The following is a 12,378-nucleotide window of genomic DNA, read 5'->3' on the forward strand; positions in this document are numbered from 1 at the left end:
CAAGTACTGAATTAATGACTGCAGACAAAATAGTATTTTTTGATTATGGTTTGTTTTTAAGAATGAAATTTACCTAAGTGGAAATCTAATTAAGATGATTATAGGTCAAATTAATTCATTTACGATACTTGAGTCCTACCGTAATTTAATTGCAAATATTGTCGTGAAAGGAAAACTTACATCTTTTCCACAACACATAATAGTCTCGATTATTTCAAAGCAGTGTCTAATTTTTCTGTGTCGGAACTTTATCTTTGTCATTGTACGTATAAATTGTAAGTAACATTAACTCACTGAAAGTTCTTAGATTCAAAGTAGTTCACTTTCAAAACTCGTTCAAATGAAAGTACTTATATTGAGTTCAATTTAAAAGTAGGTACCTATAATTGATCATTTCATTGCATAATTTAAATGACAAATTGCTAACTCTAACCACCGCACTTGGTATTAAGTAGCTAAATCATAGAAGTCGCAAAACCAGTTCCATGCAAAGTAGAGCAGATTAAATCACACTAAGGAGCGTATAACTTAAGCAAGCATATCGTGAACACTACCTACCTAAGAACTTACTAAACTAGTATACTAAGTACCTACAAACGGCGGCACCTCAAGCTACACTTTGGCCTCTTATGTACTTTTAATAGGGGCGATTTTTCAATAAAAATTTATACTCCGACGTTCTGTGGTTGGTATGTAACTATGTAGTAAAATGTAGTGTGTGTTGTTGTAGCCTAGAAATCCGTAGATGATGTGTTTTTGCATGTATTCACTTGTATCATAAATAGTGCACCTAATAGTGATGTAGAGTTTTACATGTGCGAATAGGCAAACAGAAGCCCCACAAAATAATGTAATGGGAACACATTGTGATTAAGTCGGTATACTTAGTGTAGCGCCGTTGGTTGTTTACCTTCAAATTTTACAAAATTTTATTCCGATATTATCCAACTCACTGTCTTTAATTTTAGTTAGACGAACACTAGTATTATATTACGAACACGTTTACTAAACTAGTATTATATTATCTGTGCCTGAACTAAAAATAACCCAAGCGGAGTTCGCATAAAGAGCGAGCTTATACATTTCTCCGTAATGTTTCAATTTCTTCGTATAGTTTCAGTTATTCACTTCTTGATTGAATTTCTCAAAGCTTGACTAGAATAAAATTAAATTATTATTACGAAAAATAATAGTTACTCTATTATTAATTTATTGACATTAACATATCGTCAGTTGCAGGTTCACTTGGGGTAACTGACAAAATACGGTTTTTGAGTTAAATATACAGTTTTTCTTAGTTTTTTCTGCTCTTTCGAATGGTATACGTAAAAAAAATCTAGCTTTAAAAAAAATACAATTACACGGACATTTTCAGGTGTGAACTTTTCAGATTTCCTTCATAATTTTGGTGTAACTGACATTGTAATAATTTTACCAGGTTGAATTGGTGTATCTGTGATAATGTAAAAATTTTGCTACAAAACTTTGCAGTTACACTGATTTGCTAAGGTTTATAACATGAAATAAAATAGGAATTTAGAAAGTTTTAAGGCATATTACATTATTATTATACCAGCAGTAACAGTTAAAGAAGTTAAAGTTAGCTCAACAAAAAAAAAATTGAAATTGAGCAAACTATCCAGCCAACTAGGCGTCACTGCGCGTTGCTAACATTAACCTGTTGTTACTCTGTTACTTTTACTGTTGTAGTACTCATGACCTTAATTCAACATTGCTCTAAAGAGGTGGGAAATTAAATCCATTTTGTTTTCAGTTTAAGTTGCCCCGTAGAGCTAAATACGGTATTGGTAAGTCAAAGCTTAAAAAAATATTCAAATTACTTAGTTTCACAGTAATACTTTAGATATTTCAATATTTTCTGTCTTAAAAAAATTAAATACACATATTTTCTTGATTTTCGTGGCTTTTTTAACATTTTTAATGAATAAAATAAAAGTTACTTCTAATAAAATTAAAAAAAAAATAAAGAAAACGACAAAATGTTATTTTTTCATGAATTCTCTTATTTTTTAATACTTTTACATAAATTATACAGCAACTAAGTAAACAAAACCCAGCAAATTCATCAAATTATTTCAAATTTGGCAGTACTTACACCAATTTGACCTATGTTTTTTCCAAAAGTTTGGTGTAAAATTAGTGTAACTGTCAAAAGTACAAAAATACATTGGTGTAACTGCAATTTATTTCCTTAACTAAGACATATTAGATAATTCTTTTTATTTAATCTAAAACCGCGTAGAATTCTAAGCATTTCTGTAAAAACAGATCTAAAAAAGGTTAAAAAGGAAAAAAGTTATGTCCAATTTAAGACGAAAAAAAACTTTAAACGGCTCTACTGAAAAACTGTATTTTGTCAGTTACCCCAAGTGAACCTGCAACTGACGATATTAACATGAGTTTAGTTACGCGCTCTTTAATAAATCCGTTTTTGACTAGAATTTTCCGTTTACAGAAGCAATGGCAAGACGCGATCATGTCGGACGACCGGCTGTCGTTGACCCTGGAGGAGATCGTCCACATCAGGTCGGTGCTCACCAAGGCCGAGCTGGAGGTGCTGCCTGTCGAGGGCAGGGTCAAGGAAGACGTGGAGAAGAGGAGGGTGAGTGTAGCATCATCATCTAGTCATAGGTCATCGCACACATCAACTCAGAAAGGGATCGTCACGGCTGTGGTCACGTTATCGCGTTTCGCCTCGCCGTTAAATAGGTGTCACCTTAACGTAAGCACGTAACCAAAGCGGATCAGCAGCATCTGTACGTCGACTCAGCTACGGCGGCTATTCTGCAGGCAGATCGCGGGAGGGGTGAGAATGGTAGGGATAGACGAAGAGACATAAGCGCGGGGACGATGAGCTGTAAGTGCGAGAGTCGTTAGTTGACCGACCGACCGGCTGTCGTTAACCCTGGAGGCGATCGTCCACATCAGGTCGGTGCTCACCAAGGCCGAGCTGGAGGTGCTGCCTGTAGAGGGCAGAGTCAAGGAGGACGTAGAGAAGAGGAGGGTGAGTGTAGTATCATAATCTGGTCGTAGCACACATCAACTCAGAAAGGGATCGTCACGGCTGTGGTCACGATATCGCTTTTCGCCTCGCTGTTATTAATATGTGTCACCTTAACGTAAGCACGTAACCAAAGCGGATCAGCAGCATCGGTACGTCGACTCAGCTACGGCGGTTATTGTGCTCACCAAGGCCGAGCTGGAGGTGCTGCCTGTAGAGGGCAGAGTCAAGGAGGACGTAGAGAAGAGGAGGGTGAGTGTAGTATCATAATCTGGTCGTAGCACACATCAACTCAGAAAGGGATCGTCACGGCTGTGGTCACGATATCGCTTTTCGCCTCGCTGTTATTAATATGTGTCACCTTAACGTAAGCACGTAACCAAAGCGGATCAGCAGCATCGGTACGTCGACTCAGCTACGGCGGTTATTGTGCTGCAGGCAGATCGCGGGAGGGGTGAGAAGGGTAGGGGTAGACGAAGAGACATAAGCGCGGGGACGATGAGCTGTAAGGCCTCAGCCTCGAATTTAGCGGGCAGCGGCGCGGGAGCGGCAGGATCTTATGCGTAAAATCAAATAGACCGGTTCTCGAAAACAGCGGCGCGGCAGCGGCGCGGGAGCGGGCAACGAGCGGGCGGCGCACTCCAGTCTAGCGGCGCGGCGTCTTCTTTTGCCCACAATAAATAAATTTGAATCGAAAAAAAAAATTTTATCGCCGTTGTTCAGAAATTTCGTTCGCGAATAAAAACAAATATCTCGACTACACAACCCCGAACACAACATTTCGCCGCTAAAGCGCCGCGCGAGCTGCCCGCTTGTTTCGAGAACGGGTCTGCGTTGCCCGCCCAGCTCCCGCGCCGCCGCCGCTCCCGCCCCGCTGCCCGCTAAACTCGAGGCTGAGGCCTAAGTGCGAGAGTCGTTAGTTGACCGACCGACCGGCTGTCGTTGACCCTGGAGGAGATAGTCCACATCAGGTCGGTGCTCACCAAGGCCGAGCTGGAGGTGCTGCCTGTAGAGGGCAGGGTCAAGGAGGACGTGGAGAAGAGAAGGGTAAGTGTAGCATCATCATCTGGTCATAGGTCATAGCACACATGAACTCAGAAAGGGATATCGCTTTTCGCCTCGCTGTTAAATAGGTGTCACCTTAACGTAAGCACGTAACCAAAGCGGATCAGCAGCATCGGTACGTCGACTCAGCTTCGGCGGCTATTGTGCTGCAGGCAGATCGCGGTAGGGGTGAGAAGGGTAGGGGTAGACGAAGAGACATAAGCGCGGGGACGATGAGCTGTAAGACCTCAGCCTCGAATTTAGCGGGCAGCGGCGCGGGAGCGGCAGGATCTTATGCGTAAAATCAAATAGACCGGTTCTCGAAAACAGCGGCGCGGCAGCGGCGCGGGAGCGGGCAACGAGCGGGCGGCGCACTCCAGTCTAGCGGCGCGGCGTCTTCTTTTGCCCACAATGGGTTCAAGTTACCCTAAAATGCTTACGTACCGTGATAGGAAAGTCTCAGATGGTGTAGATATATGCAATGCTTTTAATGAATTCTTTCAAAGCGTTTTCGGGGTGCCTTCACAAGGGTTTGTTGATACAACTAACCACAGAGTAACCAGAGATGAAATATCTAAAATTTCTATATCTGAGACTACAGTTCAAAATAAGCTAAAACTATTAGATCCATATAAAGGAGCGGGTTGCGACGGTATTCCGCCTGTTTTCTGGCGGAACTGTGCTGAAACATTAAGTCTGCCATTGGCTTTTATATTTAATATCTCTTTGAGCAGTGGTATATTCCCGAACATTTGGAAAAAAGCACATATAGTACCAATACATAAAAAGGGGTCTAAGTCCAAAGTCGAGAACTATAGGGGAATTTCGATATTAAATACTGTGGGTAAAGTGTTTGAGAAGATCGTTTTTGATGCCATATACCCTGTCATATGTAAGGAACTACCGGACAATCAGCATGGTTTTCTCAGGCGCCGATCCACAATTACTAATTTAGCGTGTTTTGCAAATTATGTGTTACCTAATATGGAAAGGGGTGGACAGATTGACGTGATCTACACGGATTTTGAAAAAGCTTTTGACCGTGTGGATCACGACATTCTAATCCATAAATTGTTAGGATTGGGAATACACGGCGATTTGCTCAGATGGATTAAATCCTACTTAAACTGTCGCTCTCAAGCTGTTGTTGTGGGGGGATATAAGTCAGATTTTATTAGTATACCTACAGGTATACCACAAGGATCCCATTTGGGGCCACTGTTCTACAATGTATATGTAGCAGACATTATGTCCTGCTTCACATCTGCGCGACACTTAATGTATGCGGACGACAAAAAAATATTTATGAAAATAGACGATGAACAAGACTGTCTAAAGTTACAATCAGATCTGAATAGGCTAACAGACTACTACAAAAAAAATAACATTACGGTGAATGCGAGTAAGTGTGAATGCATCACCTTTACCCGTAAACCTAAACCATTAATGTACCCTTATAACTTTGATGGAATTGCTATCCAAAGAACATCTATAGTTAGAGATCTGGGTGTGCATCTTGACGATAAGATGCTTCTTAGAGATCATATCGGTATAATAGCGGATAAGGGTTACAAAAACCTTGGTTTTGTAATGAGAACCTGCAAACCCTTTCAGAATGTCAAGACAATCAAGACTATTTATTTTGCCTATGTTCGTAGCGTTGTTGAATATGCAAGTCCTATTTGGAATCCACAGTATGCTATTTACACAGACCGTTTGGAGCGACTGCAAAAAATCCTGATCCGTCATTTGAAGTACCGTTTCCCAAAGCCAGAAGCAAGGACGTATAAGGAAAGTTGCAAACAATACGGTTTGGTCCCTCTCGAAGACAGGCGAAAGATGCTGGATTTGTGTTTGTTGTACGACATAGTGAAGGGTAATGTAGATTGCTCCGAACTGGTTGAGAGTATAAGGTACAATGCACCAACCCGGCGCAGCCGTCGGCGGCTCCCTTCATTGTTCATGGTTCCCAAGGTGAGCACTAACTATGCGCGTAATGCACCTATCTCACGGTTGCTGCAAACGTACAATGATACTTTTCGGGATATTGATTTGTTTGCTCACAGCAAAGGTGTAGTTAAACATAAAGCGGTGGAAATTCTAAATAACGAGCGATTAAATTAAAGACAAAAATGTATGTAGGTTTATTGTGTAGGTGTATATGTATTTAATTATTGTGTTGTATGTATTTATATATTGTGTTATATGTATTTATATATTGCGTGGTATTTATTTATTTATATATTGTGTAGGGTATATAAATTGGTAAGATTGCATATTATGTAGTATTTTTGTTTTTGTTTCACGTTCTATGCTAAGAATATTATTTAAGGGAAACCTGTAATTAGCTTTACTCATAGTTATAAGTACCATTCGTGTAATTTTTTTAATTATGCAGTTGGTTTTCTGAATAAAATAAAATAAAATAAAAACAATAAATCAAGCGTTAGGAATAAATTTGAATCGAAAAAAAATAAAATTGTCGCCGTTGTTCAGAAATTTCGTTCGCGAATAAAAACAAATATCTCGACTACACAACCCCGAACACAACATTTCGCCGCTAAAGCGCCGCGCGAGCTGCCCGCTTGTTTCGAGAACGGGTCTGCGTTGCCCGCCCAGCTCCCGCGCCGCCGCCGCTCCCGCCCCGCTGCCCGCTAAACTCGAGGCTGAGGCCTAAGTGCGAGAGTCGTTAGTTGACCGACCGACCGGCTGTCGTTAACCCTGGAGGAGATCGTCCACATCAGGTCGGTGCTCACCAAGGCCGAGCTGGAGGTGCTGCCTGTGGAGGGCAGAGTCAAGGAGGACGTGGAAAGGAGGAGGGTGAGTGGAGCATACTGTGGAGGATTCAAGTTACAGTTGGTTTTTGAATCTTCGCCTATCATAATAATATCAGACTTGTATGAACCACGTAACACCAACTATTTTACCTTTTGAGTCCATCCATAGGAAGTTGTCTCATTAGACGTGTGGTTTTGGCAGTGCAGGACCGCCACCACTCTTCTCGTTGATATATTAATAGATGACTAAGGGACTATTAAAATGTGAATATCAGACCTCATCAGATCTCGTCTGACTAGCGTAAAGAGTGTAGGCCAATTTAATTTCTTTCAATTTCTCTTTCATGTGCTCCAGTAGTGAAGACCAATGACTTGATGGTGATGATTATGATGACTTTTTATAGTTGAGATGAAGCTGATTCAGTATTATTGTTTCAGGTATGCTTCCTATGTTTGAAGACTAGATTCGGCATTTTTGGCCCCTGGGGTCAGAAGTGCAAGCTATGCAAAAAGACTGTCTGTCAAAAGTGTTGTTCAAAGGTGAGTAAAATATTTTTTGAGCGTGATAAACAATGTAAAATAAATGGCCCCAAATCTAATAAATAAACAAATGCTCTGTTAACAAAAACCGGTGGAATTGTGTAAAGCAATCATAATCATTTGACAGTTCATAACGTACGATAAAGTCAGTTAAACAAAGCATTTGACAGAATAATCGTACGATATGAACTGTCAAATGATAACGATTGCTTTACACTCGTTTTAACAATTCCACCTCTGGTTTATTCAAAGAGCTTTTAACATTATGTGCCACCAGAAATAATGACACTCGCGCGATGTAAAACCCGCAAAGCGCCATCTCTTGGTGTCGATAAAAACAAATTATTGTAGTGATTTTGCTTACGACTCCATAATATCTTCCAGATGCGGATACCGACGGAGCATTTCGCGCACGTGCCAGTGGTTCTGCTGAGCCCGTCGCTGCTCCCGTCGCCGGAGGACGAGCACTCCTCATTTCCAAGGAGCCTCATGTCCCGTTTGGTCTCGCCCGAGCACACGGTAAAGGAGTACTTATGAATCATCATTACAGCCTATGCCAATAGGCTAGTTTCCTAAAAAAATTTTTTTAGTCCGTCATGTTTAATATCAAAAAATATTGGACACATATATTTTTATTTGTCAATCTAACAAATAATTACTTACATAGTTATGGTACGTTGAAGTTCCGCACGACGTCACAACGTGCGGCACTTTTATGCACGCATTGACGTCACGGGCCTCTTCTTATGAACTTTGGCGCGCTTTATCTCTTTAAATTTTCATTACTTTGAAAAAGTGAAGATACGTGTAGAGTATTTTTTGATAAGTTAACTGACGGACTAATTAAAACTCTTGCTTTTTGACCCAGGAAACATCCCTATTTAGTCTGAACGTCCAGAAGCCCTTCTGATTAATTTCGTAAGGTCCAATAACAGTTTACCTTTCGCCCGTGATAAACTTGGCCTTTGCTGGTCGGGTTCCTGGCTACAGGAGTTGCAGCGATGGGAACGAAAGGTGGGAATGTTCCCTGGGCATAAGCTCCGAAGAGTTCTACAAAGCACGATGAACGCAAAAAAGTTTTCAAGGTTTGGAATCTGGATTGCTCTACGGCAGTGTTTTTCAACCTGTGGGTCGCGACCCCCTAGGGGGTCGCGAAGCCTCTATAGGGGGGTTCCAATACCCCAGTAAAAAAATCATTAGTTTTAAAGATAGATTTATCCGAAATCAAATTATGCAAATGCATAAATATTGTATAGATTGAAGAATTCGTTCCCAACAACATCTTTGTAAACGGCATGAAAAAAAAGCGAACGGTCGGGGGGTCGCAAAAAATTTTTGATACTTGGGGGTCACGTCATGAGATAGGTTCAAAAACACTGCTCTACGGTTACCGAATGACCTTCTTCGGTTTATATTAGTCAGGTTTGGGGATCGTCGTCGATACGAGGCCTCAATGCTGTGACATCAAGTTTGTCTTTGAATCCTTGCTAATACGTCCACCTTATTATCCACAGAGCATGGTCGAGAACAGCGTGGGCAGCGCGCCCAACAGCCCGAGCAGCGCGCGGCGGCACGCGTCCCACGCGCACAGCGCGCCGGGATCGCGCGGCGGGTCTGCGCTCGGGTTCTGTGAACCCGCTCACGCTGCTGCCATGTCCCGCAGCATTGATGGGCCTGGGAGCATGCCGTTGCATCTGGCGCCTGTGGACCGCAGGTAGGAAAAAGGAAGAAAGATTTTTTTTTTATGCTAGACAAGGCAGGTATTTGACCGCAATCGCACCTGGTGTTAAGTGAGATGCAGTCTAGGATGGTACATATCTGCCCTGTAAGTGAGTAAATAAATATGTTATAAAGCCTGGCCCGTGAGCACGTAGAATTTTGTCCAATGACCCCAAGCTACCCATCCTTATCGCTCGCGCGTAATTATGTTGCTGTCGCGCTCGCACACTCACTGCGGGCGCCCGTCGCACAGTCGCGACAGCAATATATTTACGCGCGAGCGATAAGGATGGGTAGCTTGGGGTAATTGGACGGGATTCTACGTGCTCACGGACCAGGCTTTAGTCAGTCACACGAAACACAGAACTAGTAATGAATGATGCTGGTCTGTTCCGACCCAACGCTGATGCTGGTATTCCGAAGGCAATAATACTCTTCACATTCGATTGCAACGAGCTGCGCACCTCAACTAGTGACAGTAGTACCCTGAAACTGCCGAAACGGCCACATGGAGTAAAAAATAATGGCCTTGGTAGTATGCTGCTTCATGATCCCCTTCAATGAGCCCACGGCCCACGGCTAATGTGGATATGTTTAAGAGCAACTATTGTCGCTGCAATGGAATTATCACTGCCTCTCGTAACTCCTAGTGGGAATCTACAGCTTGATCACCAATACGTACCAATAGGCTACATCTGGCACCTGCATAAGAGCAACAACGCCGATAGTACCTAACCAGTGCCTATAATAAAATTTGCACCCCACGAATGTTACACGAACTTATACAGCCAAATTAGTGTTAACCACTACCCATTGTCTAATTTCCCTATGTATTTCTCTCCAGCCGATCGCGATACAGTCGAACCACCCCCGGCGTGTCAGCAGCGGAGCGGCTTCGCGGCGTGCAGATGGCGGTGTGCCACGACTGCAAGGCCATGGTGCTGCAGATCATCAAGAGCTCCCGTGCTGCCCGCTCGGCTTCCCGCGACCGTGCTCTCAGACATCTCACGCTGGACCTGGCACCTGTATATACGGCTGACTGCTGAACGCTGTTAGGGAACCATTATACGCCTGTTCTACAGCCTAAGCTCTTAAGGACTGTTGGTCGAGCGCTCGTTTGGGACTTAAAAAGCTAGTGTTCTTCTCCGAATCCTCTGCGACCTTGCGCTCTGACATCTCACGCTGGACCTGGCACCTGTATACACGGCTGACTGCTGAACGCTGTTAGGGAACCATTATACGCCTGTTCTACAGCCTAAGCTCTTAAGGACTGTTGGTCGAGCGCTCGTTTGGGACTCAAAAAGCTAGTGTTCTTCTCGGAATCCTCTGCGACCTTGCGCTTTGACATCTCACGCTGGACCTGGCGCCTGTGTACACGGCTGACTGCTGAACGCTGTTAGGGAACCATTATACGCCTGTTCTACAGCCTAAAGCTCTTAGGGACTGGCGTCGGTATACACGGCTGTTTGTTGAACGCACGATTTCTACAGCCTAAGCTCTTAGAATCTGTTGGTCGAGCGCTCGTTTGGGACCCAAAAAGCTATAGTGTTCGGAACCATTTACGCCAGTTCTACAGCCTAAGCTCTTGGTTGAGCGCTCGTTTGGGACTAAAAAATAGTGTTTTTCTCGGAATCCTCTGTGACCTTGCGCTCAGACATCTCACGCTGGACCTGGCGCCTGTGTACACGGCTGACTGCTGAACGCTGTTAGGGAACCATTATACGCCTGTTCTACAGCCTAAGCTCTTAAGGACTGTTGGTCGAGCGCTCGTTTGGGACTCAAAAAGCTAGTGTTTTTCTCGGAATCCTCTGCGACCTAGCGCCTACAGGGTTGATTGTTGAACGCTGTTTAGGGAACCATTATACGTCAGCTAAGGTCTTAGGAATGAATGGTCGAGCGCTCTTTTGGGACTCTAAATTGCCTCAATAAAAACTTGGCGTTCTTCTTAGATCGTGTCACGTATAAGCTGCCACTGAAACTCAGGTGCTCTTCAAGATATTTTGTTCAACCACTCGTTTAGGACTTACACACAGGATGACAATAGAAAAGTTTAGGTGTTTTTCGAAGATATGTTGACACTTCTATGGCATTAACATCAGGCCACCGATTTCTGTATTCACAACAAGATATCTTTTAAAAACATCTTCCAGTAATATCGTGTTTAACTGCTCATTTGGGATCCGTTGTTTTCAATCAGAGATGAAAAAAATCTCGGGTATTCTCACGGAACTATTTCAAGTCAAGCCAAAGCAAGCGTCATCCCTACACCATTACAAACTATTGAAGCAGGATAAATAACTGGAAAATCAAGATCGACTATTCGTGCGGGATGAGATAGCTTGAACGACATCAGGAGCTCATCTACTCGTTTTGGGCGACTGGGGGCCAAAAATATTATTTCGATGGGAAGAACACTACCAGATTTATGCATAATGCATTACGTCGTTTAAACTTAACTGAACAAAAATACATATTCTCACGAACAAAGCCTACAAACAGTTTAGAAGCTAATAAAATTCATAACATGTTGCCAAGTTTTACGAACCAACTCATTGATGAATTTTACCCTAATTTGACATTGACTAAAATATTCTTGACATGTTACTAATTAATTATACTTTTGGCTTTTATCGGCAACATGATAATGATAAATTGTGATTCATAAGAATTTAGAATTCGACCTTATTAACAGACATTAAATTAATTTTACAAATGCACTAATAATGATAAATAAATGTATCTAGTTCTTCTTTAGACCGCCCAGACGAGAGTTCAGCCCTAACACAGTTTGGAAAACAGATCTGAATAGTTTAATATGCCTTGTAGTACAGTCAGCAACGAAGCATACAATTTTAGCTAAAACTTGCGTTAAAATTTTGTTGCTGACTGTACTTATTATGATTGTCATACGACTAGTGGGTGGAAAGGGACTCAAGAGCTTCCAAGGTTGTGTATCTGTCTTGTGGATATTAAGGGCGGACCACTTCGTTTTAAAGTAGACAACAGTAACACTGGTATGACGCTGCAACTCGTGGAAACTAAAATAATGATCGGACACTTTCCAATATCCCCTTCACTAGAAAATACCTATCAAATACTCCTTAAATTAATTAGTTAGGTGAATATACAATTAGCGTAGAAAAGGATACAAGATCAATGTTTTAGCTTCCACCACTTGCAGCAGGTTACTGGTGCTACAAAACTTTTGACAATACACTTTGACAGACACGATTACCACATTACCTACTTTTATTTATCGCACAAATGATATTAAAA

At 42.3% G+C, this 12,378-nt stretch overlaps 1 protein-coding gene across 2 annotated transcripts in view; it reads left to right on the top strand.

Annotated features, from left to right (window-relative positions):
- LOC135087597 (protein spire) overlaps positions 1-10,711 on the top strand; it is a 225,192-nt gene extending 214,481 nt beyond the window's left edge. For both annotated transcript variants that reach the window (XM_063982323.1, XM_063982324.1), the window contains 5 exons: positions 2,477-2,623; positions 7,282-7,383; positions 7,768-7,902; positions 8,898-9,097; positions 9,947-10,711. In XM_063982323.1, the coding sequence (XP_063838393.1) occupies positions 2,477-2,623; positions 7,282-7,383; positions 7,768-7,902; positions 8,898-9,097; positions 9,947-10,148 (786 nt within the window). In that variant the 3' untranslated portion in view covers positions 10,149-10,711. The remainder of the gene's footprint in view (positions 1-2,476; positions 2,624-7,281; positions 7,384-7,767; positions 7,903-8,897; positions 9,098-9,946) is intronic.
- The last annotated feature ends 1,667 nt before the right edge of the window (positions 10,712-12,378 follow it).

This window comes from Ostrinia nubilalis, chromosome 3 (genome assembly GCF_963855985.1).
Source record: "Ostrinia nubilalis chromosome 3, ilOstNubi1.1, whole genome shotgun sequence".
Lineage (NCBI taxonomy): Eukaryota > Metazoa > Arthropoda > Insecta > Lepidoptera > Crambidae > Ostrinia > Ostrinia nubilalis.